This window comes from Equus przewalskii, chromosome 11, assembly GCF_037783145.1.
Source record: "Equus przewalskii isolate Varuska chromosome 11, EquPr2, whole genome shotgun sequence".
Classification (NCBI taxonomy): Eukaryota; Metazoa; Chordata; class Mammalia; order Perissodactyla; family Equidae; genus Equus; species Equus przewalskii.
The window spans coordinates 20757001-20776443 of record NC_091841.1 but is presented as its reverse complement, the minus strand read 5'-3'; the positions used below and the strand labels follow the sequence as shown (position 1 = coordinate 20776443).

At 45.8% G+C, this 19443-nt stretch overlaps 2 protein-coding genes across 4 annotated transcripts in view; one reads left to right on the top strand and one right to left on the bottom strand.

Moving 5' to 3' along the window:
* The first annotated feature begins 366 nt into the window (after positions 1–366).
* Positions 367–4661, top strand: MPEG1 (macrophage expressed 1). Its single transcript, XM_008529197.2, has one exon. It carries the CDS (start codon positions 546–548, stop codon positions 2697–2699), a length of 2154 nt encoding a protein of 717 aa, XP_008527419.1. The 5' UTR covers positions 367–545; the 3' UTR covers positions 2700–4661.
* Positions 4662–5302: 641 nt separating this feature from the next.
* The window catches only part of DTX4 (deltex E3 ubiquitin ligase 4), a 34679-nt gene continuing 20538 nt past the window's right edge, over positions 5303–19443 (bottom strand). For all 3 annotated transcript variants that reach the window (XM_070563997.1, XM_008529196.2, XM_070563998.1), the window contains exons 6-9: positions 19094–19246; positions 15659–15820; positions 10990–11079; positions 5303–8733 (exon numbers count right to left, since the gene is read on the bottom strand). In XM_070563997.1, coding sequence (XP_070420098.1) covers positions 8500–8733; positions 10990–11079; positions 15659–15820; positions 19094–19246 — 639 coding nt within the window. In that variant the 3' untranslated portion in view covers positions 5303–8499. The remainder of the gene's footprint in view (positions 8734–10989; positions 11080–15658; positions 15821–19093; positions 19247–19443) is intronic.

Genomic DNA, 19443 nt, shown 5'->3' with positions numbered 1-19443 from the left:
TGACCTACAGCTAGCCAAAGTATGGCCAAGGCAGGGTGTCCTAGCAAGGGTGATGTTGCCATTCACCTCTGCATTTATGGTAAAAGGAAACTGGTATTGGAGTCCCAGGAGAGAACAGTCAGGAAAAATTTGAAACATCAAGAGAGCAAACAAAAAAGCAAAATCAAAACTTTCTTTCAAAGTTGGAAAGCTACCTGGGAGGAAGCAGTAAGGTATGTGTTTGCACTTCTGAGTGCCCACACTGCTGCAGCCCGGGGCTGTGGGGAGGTGGGGTTCAGGCAGGGTAGCTAACTGTTGAGGATATAGGGCTGTGTTTGCAAATCTATCACAACATATTATTTCAAAGTCCTAACAGACCTTAGTATTCCAATCAACTCTCATTTCCCCATTTTGCAATTAGGTTAGCCTAAAGAGGAACTGGTGGCTTTAAGAGAACTGTTGAACTTTTTTGTTTCAGCAACTGCTTTCTTTCGTTTTGGTTCAGTTTGCACCAAGCTCACTGGCCCACTGCTTAGGGCTGGCGTGGAGCTGGGGCTGCCTGAGCCATGAACAGCGTCAGGGGTGCCATCCTCTTCTGGGCAGCGGCAGCATGGGCTAAAATGGAGCAGCCTCTGGAAAAGAGAGATGAGGCTGGATTTCAAAACTGCAAGGATGCCTTAAAACTACCTGTTCTGGAAGTCTTACCTGGAGGGGGCTGGGATAATCTGCGGAATGTGGACATGGGACGGGTGATGGACTTGACGTATACCAACTGCAGGACCACAGAGGACGGACAGTACATCATCCCCGATGAAATATTCACCATTCCCCAGAAACAGAGCAACCTGGAGATGAACTCAGAAATCCTGGATTCCTGGGTGAATTACCAGAGCAGCACCTCCTACTCCATCAACCTGGAACTCTCCCTTTTTTCCAAAGTCAATGGCAAGTTCTCCTCTGAATTCCAGAGGATGAAGACCCTTCAGGTGAAGGACCATGCTATAACTACCCGGGTTCAGGTAAGAAACCTGCTATACACAGTTAAAATCAACCCAGCTTCAGAACTAAGCAGGGTGTTTAAGAAGGAGCTCATAGACATCTGTGACCGTCTGGAGAACAACCAGACACGGATGGCCACCTATTTGGCAGAACTCCTGGTTCTCAATTATGGCACCCATGTCATCATCAGTGTGGACGCTGGGGCTGCTCTCATTCAGGAGGACCACATCAGAACCTCCTTGCTGCAGGATAGCCAGAGCAGCCATAGTGCAATAACTGCATCTGCTGGAGTTGCCTTCCTAAACATTGTGAGCTCCAAATTTGAGGAGAATTACACGTCACAGAATACCTTCACCAAGAGCTACATCTCAAACCGAACCAACTCCAGAGTGCAAAGCATTGGAGGGGTTCCTTTTTACCCAGGCATCACCCTCCAGGCCTGGCAACAGGGCATCACCAACCACCTGGTGGCCGTAGACCGTGCTGGACTGCCTCTATATTTCTTCATCAACCCCGACACGCTGCCTGATTTGCCGGGGCCCTTGGTGAAGAAGTTGTCTAAGACGGTGGAAGCTGCTGTGAGACGTTATTACATGTTCAACACCTACCCTGGATGCACAGATCTCGATTCACCCAACTTCAATTTTCAGGCCAACACTGACGATGGCTCTTGCGAGGGGAAAATGACCAATTTCTCCTTTGGTGGAGTTTATCAGGAATGCACCCAGTTCTCAGGAAATGATGTTGTCCAACTCTGCCAAAACTTGGAGGAGAAGAACCCACTCACTGGCGACTTCTCCTGCCCTTCTGGCTACTCCCCAATCCACCTGCTGTCCCAGATCCATGAGGAGGGTTACAACCACCTGGAGTGCCAACGGAAGTGCACCCTCCTCATCTTCTGCAAGACGGTGTGTGAAGATGTGTTCCGGGTGGCAAAGGCCGAATTTAGGGCTTTTTGGTGTGCGGCCACTGGCCAAGTACCAGAAAACTCAGGACTACTTTTCGGGGGCCTCTTCAGTGGTAAGAGCATAAACCCTTTGACAAATGCACAGTCATGCCCAGCTGGCTATATTCCATTGAGACTTTTTGAAAACCTCAAGGTATGTGCCTCTCAGGACTTTGAGTCGGGATATAGGTTTTCGGTCCCCTTTGGTGGGTTCTTTAGCTGTGCAGTCGGGAACCCCTTGATGGATTCTGCCATATCCAGAGATATAGGGGCACCTTCTCTAAAAAAGTGTCCCGGGGGCTTCAGCCAACACCTAGCCGTCATCAGTGATGGGTGCCAAGTGTCCTACTGTGTCAAGGCTGGGCTTTTTACAGGAGGGTCACTGCCCCCCGTCAGGCTCCCACCTTACAGTCGGCCACCCCTCATGAGTCAGGCTGCCACCAACACAGTCATAGTGACTAATATTGAGACTGCAAGTTCCTGGATTAAAGATTCCCAGACCCAGCAGTGGAGGCTGGGAGAGCCCTTAGAGTTGCGCAGGGCCATGACGGTCATCCATGGGAATGATAGTGGTCTGTCAGGAGGAGCAGCAGCTGGGATCACAGTGGGGGTCACCGCCGCCCTGGCAGCTGTCATCACTCTGGCCATCTACGGCACCCGCAAGTACAAGAAGAGGGAATACCAGGCATTAGAGGAGGAGAGGCAGAGTTTGGCTCCAGGCACTGCAGAGACTAGAGACATGCCTGACCAAGAGCAGGAGCAGAGTCCAGCCTGAATCTCTCCCAAGAAACTATTTCTCATCTCCGGCCAGAGCTTCAAGGATGACTTTCATTCTTTCTCTCTCTACTTCTGCCATCCTAACTACTGAAGTGGCAAGCGCAACAAAAAGCGAGTATAATTTTGTGACTTCCTCAGGTCTCTGGGCCAGGAAATTAACAGAGGTACATGGACAAATTTGAGGTTGGGGTTGGGGAACAGCTGTGACTTTCTAAGCAAAAGTCATCGCAGGGACTAAAGCAGGAAGGGGGGTGTCTTTTCTCTGTGTGTGTCATGAATTATCTTCATCTGAATCTATATGTGTAAAAAGAGAGGTGGGAGAATGTTGACATTGGATTCCGACACTACGGATTTAGTCTGAGGTCGGCCGTGGTTTTCAATTCATGAGCTGCAAGAATTTCTGCCTTTATATGCTACCTTTCCACTGTTTGGTTTTTTAAAAAGCTGTCTGACTTTCATGTTCATGGAGGCTGACTGGATGCCCAGAAGACACAGGAAGTCCTGCTTGGCCACTGCTTTTCAGCTTTGAGGGTTCCGTATTAACGGATTGTGGCCTCTCCTCTGGGTCATCTCAACATCATCTGAACAGAAAGATGTTGCTTGTACCAAGCCCACTTTTTCCAACTTCCCCATGGTCAGGACTGACTTAGAGCAGGCCTCTCTTGGACTTCAGGCTAGTGTCATAAAGTTCTCAGAAAATATTTTAACTTATAAATTTTCATTAGGAGGTCAATGGGGTGGGAATTGTTTAGAGACAGAGTGAATGAAGAAAGGGTAAAACCTGGAAAAGATTCTGGTGCTAAGCGGAAATTGGAATTCTTACCCACAACCAACTACCTGGTTTCTTCCTCTTAACTCATCATAATTGGGGCAAAGAAAGGAGCCATAGATTTGGATAGATCAAGCATTACAGTTTCCTGTCTGTGTTAGCAAAGTACAACCCCTTTCTAGTCCATGAGTGGCCCTTACTCTTCCTGTCCTCCCATCACATGCACACAACCCCCTCAAACACATACACACACACACAAACACATACACACACACACACACACCCCTCCCACATTCTAATGGGAAGTCTGCAATTTCCTGGGGGTGGGAGACAAGGAAAAATGCAAGAAGTCAAAGTAAGCCCACCCCTAACTATCTCTTCTTCCTTAAAAGTAAAACAGAGTAGAAAGCACCAATTATGTACCCCACCTTTACTTTTCCCACCAGAATGGGGGCTGACTTGATCAGATCCATGTTTTTATACGAAATGAAAAAGGCATCCAACACCATTTGTGACACATTTATTTCAGTTCCAGTGTGACTTCCCGGGGGCACCTGGTGGGATGCATGATTGTCACCTAACATTTGGGGCTTTGCCCAATTTTAATACTGATCTCACCTAACCGTAATTATTGGGGTGAATCTACTAATGTCCCTCCACAACATTTCGTAACCAATCAAATGTCATAAGCGAGTTATCTTCTATGAAGGATAATTTGTCCTCTCCTGGTTAACATTCACAATCAAGAGTTTAGGCTTACAATAGGTCCTCCTGAGAAGCTTGAAGCATCCCGGCCTGTGGGAAGATGGGAGGATATGCATCCATCTCCCACCGCGGTATGGAGAAGAGAAGTGAATCACAGAATTTGAGCCCTGCTCTCCCAGCTATTCAGCCAGTGACACTGATGTCTACAACCTCTTCACTTAACCCTGCCTCTGAAGCATTAAAATGTTCCCCTAAACCTCTGGGTGTTTTGTGGGTAGGTTTCAGCAAAGCTAACCACTTTTCTGCAAATACTAACTTTCCCATGAATTCTTTGAAGATTACTGAGTCAGAGAGATGGAGTATAGTCTATAGGCTCCTACACTTTTCATGCAGTAACTGCCCATTGCAATAAAAAGCTCTTCACAAACTTGTATTTCTGATACCAAAATTTCACATAAATATGCATTAAAATATGTATTTAAGGAACACTCTGTCTGACTGTTCATCCAGAGGAAATCAGAACGTGAGAGTTTCCAGTTTACACTCAAGTCGTTTGACAAAGTTAGGACCCTGATGGGGGCCGGGGGAGGGGTTCATGGGCTCCACTTTCCTGACTGGTGAACGCAGGTTGAGGTCTGTGGAAAGATTAATCCTGGCTGCCAAGGAAACCACTCTGTGGACTATGAGATATAGAGACACATCTGGGTGACAAAGGCAGCTTTGCACTTGCGTTTTATTTTTGTGTTCTCGTTAGTATCAGGATTAATGCTAAACACTTATTTGAAAAACAACAGCCTGTAAACTATTGACACATACACTATATCGTGGTCAGGTAAAGAGAACTTTAGGAAGCTAACATTCGCGGTTTTTAAGAGGGTCTTTCCCCCAAAGGTTCACTTACTTATTTCCCTGCCATGTGGTCCGCTGCTTCAGAGGAACAAGAAGTCAAGCCAGGTCCCTTGGCCAAATGTGTGGTTAGAAAAGATGTAGAAAAAAAAAAAAATAGAGCAAAGGGACTTTCCCCTCCCTCCAACGGAAGGTTTTGTGGTTCCTTACAGACTCAGGGAGGTATCCCAAATGCCTCACAGATAGGTGCCCTGATCTATAGAAAGCAGGTTAAACAGCAATTTATGGTTGTTCATTTGCCATTTATTGTTCTGCACATACACCTCATGAGCACCAGGTGGCGATGTCCTCTCACAGAGCAACACCAAGGACTTCAAAACACACCAGTTACAGACAACAGGACATTCACCTGCCCTTTCCCAGAAACCCCCCTCCACCACTCAAATGCCAGTAACCACAGACAAGGAAAGGGGACAGGCCCTTTCTTGTACCTCACGAGGACTTCCCCTAACATCTCATGTGCACAACAGTGCAATACCAGGACGAGTACTTTTGATCAAGTATGAAACGACAGAGAAGTCCAAGTTTTACAAAAGGGGGAAGGAGGGAGATGAAAACACAAAGGCACACACGACCACATATACACAATTTACCTTTAAAGGATGAGCATCTGTCAGGGTTTGGAGACATTCAATCCCATCTGTTGTCCCTGGAGACTCAGGAAGGGAGAAACTAGGCTGCTGGTGCTAAGACGATGAAAGGAAGGGCATGGAATTCCCTGTATAGGCCAAAGAACACAGCAGGGCTTCTGGTGGGAAAACATCCTGTGTCAAATTGTTAGATGCACAGGGCCTCTGCTGGCAGGGTTCTCGCTGAACCCAAGACTGTGCCTTTCCAGGTTGGCACAAGAGAAAGGGAAGACGAAGGCCCCCTGTCTTGCCTGGCACAGTGTTAGAAAGGAAATTCAAGATCCCTTCTGCCCAGAAAGTCCCACAAGAAGAGCATCCTCAGAGAGGAAGAGAAACAGGGCACAGCGACAGTCAACATCCTAGAGGGAAAGACTTGAAGGTATGAAGACTTACTATCAAAGTGGTATTGCCCCTGTCAGGCTGCCTGCCTTACACGCAGTCTGGGTCTCTTCTTTCTGCTCTTGGCCATCCACTTCCCCATATATACCTTTCTTCTGCCTGGTGCAAGGAAATCAGTCTCTCCCCACTGCCCACTGCCAGTTGTCAAAGCATGTCTTCTTTTCTTCCCCATCTCCTACTGCACAGTTGTGTGTTTCTACTCACTGATCCTCAGTCTATTTCCTCATCCCTGTGGGTGAGAATCTCAGCAGATACTTGACCAGGGCACTGAAGGTGGAGATGGTATTAGGCCTACAATGAGGCTCTCCAATCTTCTCTGGTACATGGTAGCCTAGCAAAGGGCACGGGGCATGACATTAAACACTGCAGGTATGTCTCTTCCTTGAGTTCAGATGTTTCCTTCCCAACTGAGGCAGGAATCTGCCCCATGGTGCAGTGAACTCAGGACCAATCTTCTGGTCTGCTGGTGAGATAAAATGGCTGCCGACTGATGGGGAAGACTAGAACTAAGATGGCAGGGACAATTCCTCCTATCAGAGCTCCCTCTGCTGGAGCCAGTTAAGATCCCTACAGCCATTTGAAAAATGAGGAAAGGCTCAGCACCAGTGTGTCCTGAGAAACTGGGTGACACTCAAGTGAACCCACTGGCCACACTAACGTCAAAACTGCTGCAGGCTTAACACCAAGCAGCTCTGGAGCTAGCTCTCAGGAAAGCTTGGCTTTCAGTTCTAACTTAAGTACCATTTTTGAAGGTTCTTTTGTTTCAATTTTTCTAGCATCAAAAACCTTCCTAATATTATGAAATATATATGCATATATATATAACGTCAAACCCCCAAAATATGAGGTATATAAATTCAAATTAGTATCCAGAGGAACTTCCCCCAAACACATAGTTCAAAGAACCCACTTTCAAAGGGGGAATTGAGTTTCCCTTCTTGATCCCCCTTCTCTCCTCCCTGACCCCCAGTACTTTCCTTAATGGGAGCCAAAGGCAAGAGGACTGTTGGGGAGAAGATAGAAAGGGTCTTGGAACACAGCCCTGACGTAGGTTGGACTGGACCATAATATGGTCTTACCCTATTAGGAATGAGCTAAAGAGGCTCCCTCCATGCTCTAGATCAATCTGTAATAGATGAGGGAGATATGGGACCCAGCACCACCTCTGGGCTCTGACTAGCAAATTTGCATGGAGACAGATTGAAGCTTTCATAGAAATAAGACTGGATGGAGATCCAACCTTGAAAGAGATATAGAAAGGGCCTCATCTTACACATCTCCCAAAGCACAGTTCTATCTCTGTCAGGGTCCAAATTTACTATGGTAAATGGTGAGGGAAGTCAGGGGACCACAGCCTGGCTGTTTGGTCCCCATCAGAACTGGGGTTTAACATCTTGCAAAACAGTGTGGGAACATGATGGGACTCTCCACCAACCCAGTCCTGTTGTGCGCACGCACACCGCACACACACACATATATATGCACATACACAGATGGCACAGAGCCCAGAATGAGCTCTACTCACAGTGACTTGATGAAACTCATGGAATCTTTGAGCTGGTCTGGGATGAGTTGGGAAGAAGGCTATGGGCTCCTCTCCCTGAGGACAGTTCAGATGCTAAGTGGGATGCAGGCTCTGGTCTGATCAGAGAGGGGCTAGAAACATCACAAGATGCCACCCCAGAGAGGAATCCCAGAGTCCATCCATCAGCACAAGAGAACCAGATGCCTCTTTGGACGGTCAAAGGTGTGAGGAGGAGGGAGGGCCCAGGGAAGCCAAGGACTATCATGAGAGCTGAGCGGGCTCCTAGAAGACTTTGCCTCCCTGACCCTCTTGGCAAGAAGTACTTCCTCGCTGTACACCGAGGCATCGATTTCTGATGTCACAGCAGTTTAGCGGTTCACCCCTTTACCCCCCAACCTTGCACAGTGAGAGCTCCTCACCTCCAGCGGAGGAGAGAAAAGCAGATACTCCGCTCTCAAAGCAGAGTGGAAGCAGCAAGAAGCCAGCTGAGGCACTGAACCTCAGGCTTCACAAGGCCAGGGTATGGAGTGCCCATGCACTGTCCACACCCTAAGTGTGCTGACCATGCCCCCACTTAAGGGGATGCAGGGGGGTGGGGTTTCTTGCCTACCCAGCACCGAAAACTCCATGGGAACGGACCGAGGATGGCCCTCATCCCATGCCCCCTTTGTGATGGATGAGGTTTATGAATGACATCACCTTATTCAATCTGGCTCCTCCCTGTGGCTGGGAGGGATAAGGGATGGAGACAGGACAGGAGAGGAGATGAGGGAGTCAGGAGGGCATGGCACCAACTTCTACCTTGACTCTCCCCAATTCCTGCCCTGTGGTCCCCACGGCCCCTCCACCCCAAAGCCCTTGTAGCTCAGTCCTTCTCCTGGGCAGTGCTATCCTCAGAAATGCCCTGGGCAGCCAGTTCAGCCAGCACATTATCCAGGTAATTGGCATCTGGGTAGCCATGGCCAGTGAGATTAGAGCCAAACTCTGTCTTGTGGTGGACCTCATTCCAGATGACGGTATCTGACTCGCCCGTGGTGCTGGAGGTACCAATGGCAAAGATGAGGCGGCGATCCCAGGCCACAAGTAGCAGCTTCAGAACCTAAGACAGTAAAGGTAGAACACCAAAGACAGATACTTAGTGTCAGTCAAAGACTATCCCATGGATGGTAGAGAGTCTCCTAAGGGTCTCACGCCTTCCTGCATCATGATGCCCTAAGCAGCATAGTGACTAGAAAGAGATTTGGGTGTGGAGTCAGGGACCTGCAGGTTAACTCTTGGCTCTGTCACTGACTAACTGTGACCTTAGGCAAGTTATATCACCTCTCTAATTTCCTTACTTATAAATTGGCAATGGTCCAATCTGCCTCCAAAGGTTGTGAACATTTTAGGAGGCAGTCCCTGGCAGACACTACTCAACAACTGTTAGCTACCAACATCACAGCTGTATTTTAAAAGACAGGATCTAGGAATTCAAGGCATTTAGGATCTGAGATCTTCTGAAGCTCCTCTACCATCACCACCTGAATGTGGTATTAATTTACCCACAGTTAAAGTTGTAGAACTTTTCTCCAGTGACATGGTTGAAGTACCTTGACTGCTTCCAGGTTATTTCATATTTATTTGATCAGCTGGTCCTCACAACCACACTTTGGGGCAGGTCTGGCAGGTGCTATTGTCTCTATTTTATAGGTGAGGCCCAAGAGGTGTTAGGGCTTGCAGAATGTCCTAACTCAGCTAAATTATAAAGAAAAATCTTTGTTGAGCAAGATAAATGCCTAACACCCTGTCCAGCATGAAGAAGCACCCAATAAAAACGTACTGGATTCAAAACTGAACTACTGCAAACAGGGCATAATAGTAGTAGTAATTATAACAGCAGACATTAAAACAATGAGCTACCATCTCCTGAGTGTTTACTTAATAAGTGCCAAGCATTGGGTCATGTAGTGGTTATAATAATTGGATAAGATGAGTATTCTGATTATCACCTTTCTGCAGACAGGGAAACAGGCTCAGAGATAAAAGACTTGCCTTGGTCATTCAGCTAGTAAGTGGCAAAAGAGGATCTTGATTTCAGGACTCCCTGACTCTACAGTCCGTGGTCTGAATCATTACTCTGTTGACTCTCAGATGGGGATCAGTATAGATTTCATGGAGGTGGCTCTGTCTGAGCTGAGTCTCCGAGGGAGGAGAGGATTTGAGGTATATCAACAGAGAAGGTATCCATATCCTTTGCCATGAGACCCGAGGGGGCTCCCTATAGGTAGTTTATGACCCCATTCATTGTCTCATTTGCCCATGACTTGCTGGGGCCTGTGAAATGTGAATGGAAGTAACAAGCTTCCAGGAGCAGCTCTCATGCACAATTCCACTTGGATTCTCTCTTGGTCCTCTGCTGCCTTCCATGAGAAGGGCATGGACCATGGAACAGCTGCTCCTTTGACCGCGATGCCGGAACAGGAAGCCATATGGGGCAGACTGAGCTGTCCTATAGCAGCAACCGAGCCACAGCAACTGACATGCAAAGTGCATGAGAAATAAATATTTGTTGAAGTAAGCCACTGAGATTCAGAGGTTGGTTGGTACATAGCATGACCCAGAGAAAGCAAATGAAAACATACCTCTTGTCCAACATTTTCCCCAGCACTCCCACAAGAAAGGATACAATATCCACTTAGATCAATGGTTCTTATCTCTTTTGAGAACAGAGAAGGTTTTGAAAACCCAATGATTTTCTGGCCTTATCCATAGAAAAATGAATAAGAAATTTTTATTCTAAGTTTAGAATTCATTAAACCACTACACCTGACCATGCATCACTAGGAATCCAGAAACCCAATGGTTTTTCCCTCTGCCCTTTTGGGAAAAGTCGAAGAATAGAAAGTACATAAAAAGAAAATAGTCTCCCACAAATTGAGATTGCTGCGCCAGAATAATGCTTCTCAAGCTTTAATGTGCTGTCAGATCACCTGGGATCTTATTAAAATGAAGTTGTTTCTTAGGTTCTGCATTTCTATCAAGCTTCTAGGTGTTGCCACTGGTGCTGCTCCCAGGACCAGCTGTTAAGCAGCAAAGCCCTAGAGAAAGGGTCCTAAAATATGTGAATTATTGCCAGTAATATCCAGGACAGGAAAAAACCAAAAGCTCTGACTTCCACCACCCTGCAAAAAGAGTCCTAGTCATATCCACTCTTACCTACAGTTGACTCAAATATGACCTTGTTACCATGTACATCCAGAGTTAAAAGAGACCCAGTTCTCTTTAGCCTGTGCACCGCAGGAAGCACAACTCGGTGCCCTAACATAGAATTAAGTTCCTCAGCTCTACCCTGAACACCGCGCCCCCCAGCCCTTACTTTTCTCCCTTTCTCGCTGTCCGGAAGGTAACAGTGTCGTGGGAAGCCACGGGCGCTGAAACTCTTCCCAGGATTCGGGTGTTCTGGCCCCTAAAAGCAGAAAGAAAGAAAGTGAAGGACATTTTTCAAAATATTTCTAAGGAAGGGGGTGTAGGCTGTGACTAATTCAAATAATGACAATAATAACGGCCCAAGAGTATAGACAGAGAACAGACCGGAACAGCAGCGGGAGTAGTCATTTAACACATGCGCTTTGGAGTCCTAAGACCTGGGTTTAAACCAGACCTGCTGCCTCCCAGCTGTATTAGCTGGAGCCACTCTTGGGGCATTGGTTCCCTAAGTTAAATAGGTAGGATGTGAATTCTTACCTTGTGGGACTACTGTAAATGTTAAGTGAGCATGAAGCCTGGTGCATAGAAAGAGCTCAGTAAATGTTTTTCATCATCATCATCTATTCTGGTTCTTTTGTTTTACAAAAGAAGAAAATTACAGCCCAAGAGGTTAGATGACTTTCATAAGGTCAATTGCTTTGTCAAAACTTAATCCAGCCTTCCTGAGGCATACTCTGGCCTTTTTACCTCTACCCTACTCAGAATAACAAAAGTGCCTCTGAGCTAGGAGCCATGCAATCAGAATTTTCTGAATAATTCTTGTGAATTTTCTCTGTTGTCCTCGTGTGTTTTTACTTGTTTTCTTGTTTAATAATATAGATCGGGATATTTGAGACTAAAAATCTTCTAACAACATTTCAACTGTCATCACCCAATACTCCTACTAAAAAGCAGTCTCAGAAAGAAACTAAAGCAGAATTTAGCCAGAAACCAGGCTTTCTAATCAGAGTCCAGAAAGGGTCCACAGGCCCCTTTGAGAAGTTCATGAAAAGTGGGGGATTTTCTCCCACCAATACACGTATTTCCCACACATGCACAAATATTTGTCTATAACTTCTGAGCATCCCTGACTCCCTTAAGGTCTGTGGAACTCTGTTTTAAATTCTCTTCTAGATGAAACCGATTTAATATTGATAATTCCATGCAGCTCCTGGCACAAGCTCTCATAGAGATGATCAGAAAATATATCCTGGCTAAATAATGAATGAGCGCATGAGTGAATGAATGAATAACAAAACTGTAAGAAAACAGATTTTTCACTTTCTCTTATTATGGACAATGGTTCCAAAATGACTTTAAAATTCTGTGATAATTTTTTTAATAGCATGGTTCAAGATCATCTATAACTTGGCAAATTGAGCACTATGATAAGTGCAGTGGGGTTACAGAGAAGGGGAAGATGACTGTGAGCTCAAAGAGGCAACAATGTAATGTCTTCCTGGTGATGCAGGACGTGACAGTTCTGAATTTCATATTCATATGAAATCACTCCACATTGACCACATTCTCATGGCCATGGCTGTTTCTAAGCCAGGCTGCCGGACTGAAGGGCCAATTCCAACCACAGCTCTGCCTTCTCCTCTCCTGCCTGAGAGTGCCAGCTGTGTGGCCAACTCAGATGCCTGCCTGGCAGTGACCCAGCAAGGCTGTGTGCTCCCAGCATGTTGCTAAACTGAGCAGTCACGACTCTGCCCAGCTGAGCTTCTCCCCCAAGAAACAGTTCTCTGCAGTGAAGGCAGAGCTTAAAGGTCTCAACTCCTCCAGGAAGCCAAAGCTCTTGGTCCCTGGAGTCTCTAGTGATGGACATGGCACTGAGAGCGCAGATATTGACTTTCTGGGTTGGGTCTACAGAGTGGCTGTAATGACAGTGGAGAGATGCATTTGCCTTGATATAAGCTTGAGTTTTCCTGGAGGAGCTGTGGCAGTTCCATGGGCAGCCTGCAGGCACCTCTATACCCTTCAGGCTCTCTGTTGTTCAGTCCTGGAGGCTGGGAAAAAGAGCATCCTCCAAAACGGTTGCCCCATCCTGACCTCTGCCTACTTCAGTCTGTTCTACCTCCCACCAAGGCCATCAGCTGTTTCTCCTGACTCCCAAATTTTCATTCATGTCCCTATTACCCCAACTAGCTGCCTAGAATCATTCCAGGAGTCTTGCCTGCCCCCGCATCCAACCATATCTTGCTCTCCCTTGCCCCTGGCCCCTCCCTATTCAGGCCCCATTGCTGGAGCCTGAACTATTACAGTGGTCTCCTAATTGGTCTGTCAGGTCATCCCTCACTCACTCTTTCGCCAGACTGACTTTCTAAAGCCTAATCTCAATCACACGACTTTCCATAATCCTAATCACATGCCCAACAACCTCCAGGGACTCCCCACAGCCTGACAAGCAAAATCCACAGCCCTCACCCTGGTGTTCAAGACCTTCTGTGGCCTGGCCACAATCTGTCTTCACTGCCTACTCTTCTACATCCTTCACGCTCCCTCCTCTTCTCCTCCACTTTCACAAGTCTTCGACCTCTTAAAACTCTTCCTTAAGGGCTTTCAACACCCCTACTTTCTCTCCTCTACAACTCTGCTACATCCTCCAACTAAAAACGCTCTCCTCCATTTCTTCATGTCTTCCAAGGCCCTAATAGTGAGTGCCCCACAGCAGAAGTTCTCCTCCAACCCTCCCAGTGGACAGACATAAGCTGTCCTCATTATCCTCACAAGAAGGGTACTCAAACTAGGTATTGAGCACCTTAGTACTGTGTCCGGTGCCACAATATGCACATACAAACATTATCTCCATCTTTACAAAACCCCTGCATATTAGGTTTCTGGCTGTACAGATAAAGAAACCAAGCTCAGAAAGGTCAAGTGACCATCCAAAGTCCTCAGCTGATAAGGAAGCAGCCAGGAATTGGAACCCAGTTCTGTCAGACTTTGAAGGCCTTGTGTTGCCTTTGTCCATACTGCCTCCCACAGCTTTTACCGGTGGCGCATATCATTTTTTGCTCTATAGCTTAGTGATGTATATTTATTTTTCCCTGACTGGATGGTTAGTCCTCTGAAGAAGAATCATGGTTTTTAATTTAATTCTTCTGCAGGCTTTCACATCTCCCTGTTTTATTTCTTCCACATCACTTAGCACTCTTTGGAAATATCTTGTTTTTTCACTTGTTTACTTTATCGTCTTCCTCATCCTACTAGAATGGGGACTTCAAGAAGGGCAAGGTTTTGCTCACCATTGTTTCTTCAGAACTTAGAACACACCTGGCTCATAATCCACCCCCAAATCTTTGTTAAATAAAAGAGAAAATGGAAGAAGGCAAGGAAGAGCGAGAAAATAAGGGTGAACTAATAAATATTTGTTAAATAAATGAATCCAGTAAGCACACTAGAACATTTAGAAAAAGCTTCAACATGTAAAGGAAGGGGCACATTTGTATTTACTATCAGGAAAATTGCTCAGTCTGTTCCTTAGAATTGTCTTTCAAAGAATCAGAAGAGGAAACAAGTGCCCACAAAAATCAGATCCAAGGACTAACTATCAAATTACAAATGCAAATATCATTTGACAAAGAAATTCTGCTTCTAGAAAATTATTCTACTGGTATACTCATATGCATACAAGCTTATTCATTACAGTATTATTTGTTGTAGCAAAAAATTGAAAACAATCCATATGCTCATCAAATGGAGACTGTTGAATATAAATTATGGTACATTTATACAATGGATTATTCTGCAGAGCTAAGAAAGAATGAGGAAACACTCTTTATACTGACATGGAAAGATCTATAGACTATATTGTTAATTGAAAAATGCAGGGTGCAGAACAATATGTCTAATATGTCATCCTTTGTGTAAAAATGGGAGGAGTGGATGCAATCTTCATTGCAAATGCACAAAGAATCTGGAAGGATACATAAGGAAGCAAGAACAATGGTGGAGAGTGGGGAAGTTGTGAGACAGGGTATTAGATTGGGAAGGAAACTTTTCGTAACATCATCATAGTCAGTGCGGGCTGCCATAACAAAACGCCACAAACTGAGTGGCTTTGAAACAACAGAAATTCATTCCTCACAGTTCTAGAGGCTGGGAAGTCCAACATTAAGGTGCCAACAGATTTATCGTCTGGTGAGGCTCCACCACATAACTTGTTTGGTTTCACAAGTTCACAGCTGGAGGGGAATTTGCCTCAGGATGAATAGTACCTTGAGCCTCACCCATACCTGATTCAGTTAATATTTAGACAAGACTTTGGACTTAGACTTTAAAGTTGATACTAGAATGAGTTAAGACTTTTGGGACTGTTGAAATGGAATGAATGTATTTTGCATGCAAGAAGAACATGAATTTTGGGAAGCCAGGAGTGGAATGCTATAGAGTGAAAGTTTGTGTCCTCCCAAAATTAATATGTTGAAATCTAACCCCCAACGTGATGGTATTAGGGGGTAGGGCCTTTGGTAGGTAGTTACGTTGAGAGGGTGAAGCCATCATGAATGGGATTAGTGTCCTTACAAAAGATACCCCAGAAAGCTCCTTCACCCCTTCCACCATGTGAGGACACAGCGAGAAGATGGTCTATGAACCAAGAAGAGGGCTCTCACCAGACCCTGAACCTTGACCTTGGCTTCCTAGCGTCCGGAACTGTGAGAAATGAATTTCTTTTGTTCAAAAGCCACCCAGTCTATGGTATTTTGCTATAGCAACTGGAATGGAGTAAGACAAACATTTATCTGCAAACATTTAAACATAAAACAATAAAAGTCAATGGCTGAGGATGAGCTCACCTGAATTCCAGGGGGGATGCTGTAGATGATTCGGATGGTTTTGCAGTCCGGATGGCCAGGCAAAGAGTGGGGGATGAGATGGTATTCCATCTTCCCTGGAGGCTGGGTACCTGTCTTCACCCCATAAATGGTCTTGCAGGTTGGACACTGCAAACTCCCATCCTGGGAAGAAAAAGCCAAAAGAACCAGATTGGGAAACAGTTTTGGTAATGACCTCCCCACCCAACCCCAAAACGTACCACAGATAAAGGGCCAGGGTGTCAAAATGCACCAAAATGAGTACTAAACTTCCCAACCTCCCTGCCTAGCTACCGAAGCCATTTCTGCTTTCTCCAAAGTAATGGGAGGTAAAGTCCACAAAAAGCCCCAGGATCCATGCTAAGGGGCAGGTGAGAGAGATCCTGTTCTTGAGAAGGAGACCAGCTCAAGAGGGCAGGGAGCACTCATAGGGAATCATCATTTAACTGCTAAGTACCGAAGGAGTGGAACCGACAGCAAGCACTAGAGAGCAGCACATCAGAATCACCTCCTAAGCTTGGGAAATCCAAAGATACCTAGACTCACACCAGGCCCAGTGAGGCAGAGTTGGGAGGCTATGGAGTGTGGTGATGAAGAGCGTGAACTCTGAAGACAAACTGCCTGGATTTGATTCCCAGCTCTGTCATCTACCCGCTCTGTGACCATGGACAAATTAATTAACCTCTCTAAGGCTTGGTTTCCTTATAGAACAAGGAAAATAAGAGTACCTATCTCAGTGAGCTGTTCAGAGGATTCAATGAGATAATCCATAAGAAGGGTTTAGCATGTGGAGTATCTAAATGCTATTAGTAGTTTTATGATTTCCGTGGGGAGACTAATGTTCAGACAGTTTTGGAAACCACTGCGACGAAGAGAAATTGGGCACCATGTGCTGGAGTAAATGAAGATGATTTTCAGAAGACGGTCCTTAAAGAATAGTTATGAATTGGTTTAGAAGGATGAAGGATGAGGTCTGCATAAATAACTAGAGGAGGGAATGATGGCATTAGTTATAGAATTTTAAACCTTGCAACAATTTACATCTCTTTTCTTGCTTAGACCTCACTTTCTGACATCAGCTGAGAAGAAATATTAGTCTTATTATTATTAGCCTTAAAAATTATTCCCTTTTACAGAGGAGGGAATTGAGGCAGAGCAAAATTAAAGGACTTGCCGCTAGTTAGGGCTGGGACTCCAGTGGGTCTGCGTAAATCCCACAGGCTTTGCACTGTACCTCAGTGGCTCTGTTAGGGGACTGCAGGGGACTCTGGATGCAGTGATGTAAGGAGTCATGGTTTCACAGAAGGGCCTGGTGAAGTGCCACCTGGATGGGTGGGAGGAGAGCCTGGAGGACAGCCTGGACAGTAAATCATATTCCAGGTTCACAAAAAGAAAGCAGATGAGGACAAGGAAGGCATGCGTGGGCAGGGAGCAAAGTGTATAAAAAGCGCTGTCGCACAGCTGGGACCAAAGCTGTCCAGGACACCCACCTCCTCCGGAAGGCTGGGATCCTCTGTGGAGTTATTTCAGGACATTTCAATTCAAGCTCTACACATTTAAAGGAATAGCTTGTACTCAGGAAAACATAGGCTACTCCAAGTGATGAAAGGACGAGAACCCAAGGCTTTGGGTCAAGAAACCCAGGTCCCACTCTCTGTTCTGGCCTTAACTTGCTTCATGACCTTGGGTGAATCACTCTGTTTCTCTGTGGGGCCCTCTCTCCCATCTTCTGTGTAAAGAAAATAAAAAAATGCATGCTTCAAAGTATTAATGGGAAGGAGAATAAAGGATAGTGAATTGAGAAACATTTTTGAAGCACGATGGAAATAAATGCAAGGAGGTACTAGATTCTCCTTAAATACAGTCATCAAAAAGGTAATGAATGTGCTAAGAAACCCCTTTAAACTCAAAATAACTTCGTAAAATGCAAAGTCCCAAAGAAACCTTTTAGTTTAGGGTCAGTGAAGTGGGCAGGGGATCCAGACATGCATCGTCCATCAGCGACTGAGTTTGCACTCTCTGAGACACTGAGAAAGATCCCAAGCACTTTGCCAACTTCAATCAGAGGACTACATAAAGACAAAGAAAAAGATTATAACCATAATACAAAGAAGAAAATACATAATTCAAATATCAACTTGAGTAATAATAGTAATAAAACCCTATAAATTAGATATTGCTTTATCTCCATTTTCCAGATGGAAAGTGAAACCTCAGAGTAGTTGAAAATCTTGCACAACGTCATTTGGCTAATAAGCCAGGGTTCAAGCCTGCCTCTCCTCTTTCCCACAGCAAGAGAAGTACAGAGCAGCCCCCAAAAGCAGCCTCCAAAAGCCAGATGTTCTTTTGAGTAAGTAAGAAGTTGGTGGATATCAGGGAAATCTCAGACTCTGATGCAGTCCAAGCTGGGCCTGAAGAAACAAGTAGGATTCTAATTCATGGAGATGAGGAGTGAAGACTATTCCAGGCACAGGAAAGAACAGGAGAAAAGCCAATGACTTAAAAAAGGCTCAGACATTGTAAGGAGAGAGTTATCATCTGAGGATACTCCCAGATTCCTGGAAACCAGCTCTAATTGGGGAATTCCACTCCGCTGTCATTAATGGACAAGATGAGCATCACAAGCAGCCTTTCTTCCTCCAAAAGTGGGATGCTAAGGGACTACCAGGTATGCTCTGGCAACAGTCTCTAATGCTTTGAAGGGGCAATCAAGGGTGTTTTGAAATTGTCCAGAGTCAGCCCTGATGGCCTAGTGGTTAAAGTTTGCCATGCTCCACTTTGGCAGCCTGGGCTCAGTTCCTGGGCACAGAACCACACTACTCGTCTGCCAGTAGCCATGCTGTGGCGGTGACTCGCATAGAAGAACTAGAAGGACTTACAACTAGAATATACATCTACATACTGGGGCTTTGGGGAGGGAAAAACAAAAAAGAAAAAGGAGATTGGCAACAGATATTAGCTCAGCACAAATCTCTCCCAGAAAAATAAATAAATAAATAAATAAAAGAAATTGTCCAAAGAAAATGAATTATAACTGAAAATCACTAGCCCTAGAGAAGGAAGGGTGATTGGAAAATCCTTCTATGCTAGTATGAATGAACACTGAACATGGGCCCATTATCATGGGTCACTCCCTTCAGAACCCTCAGGGACAGGATTCTCTCTCTCAGACCACCACACCCAGGGTAGGGACTGGGGCGAGTTGGGTAGCATAGCCCACAGGGAAGGTAAAGACAGGTGTTTCCAACATTACAATATTGTGAAGGACTGCTCCTGCTGAGAAAAGCCAAGATCATCATTCCTGTTGCTGTGGGACTCCCCAAATCACCCGGGTGCCACCCTAATAGGGGCTCCACGCTCTTGCTCCTCCAGGGCTTAGCACGGGAGGTAGCAGCAGCCCCAAAGACTGGCACTAACCTTGTTGCCGTTGTTGTACATGGCAACCAGGCAGTAGATGTGATAGATGTGGCCACATCTCGACAGCTTTCCCACCAGATCAGGCTTGACTGTCGGCTGTGGGCCCTTGTAGCCTGATGGGGCTGTGAGGCGCTCCATACAGATGGTGCAGTCCTGGGGACGGGAAGGGACAGAGCAGAGAGGTCGTCAGCTCTCACCCAGCCTAGGAGGCCAGGGCATCTCCACAGTGGTTCCCACAAGATCTCAGAGGTCAGGTGAGCCATTACTGCTCCTCTTCTAGAAAGCCCACAAACCAGGGTATATGTGCCTTTGGGACTCTAACTATAGTTTTGTCTTGCTTTACGCAAGAG

What these genes read in the sequence shown, in the direction of transcription:
- MPEG1 (XM_008529197.2), top strand. Translation starts at nt 546, where the DNA reads ATGAACAGCGTCAGGGGTGCCATCCTCTTCTGGGCAGCGGCAGCATGG.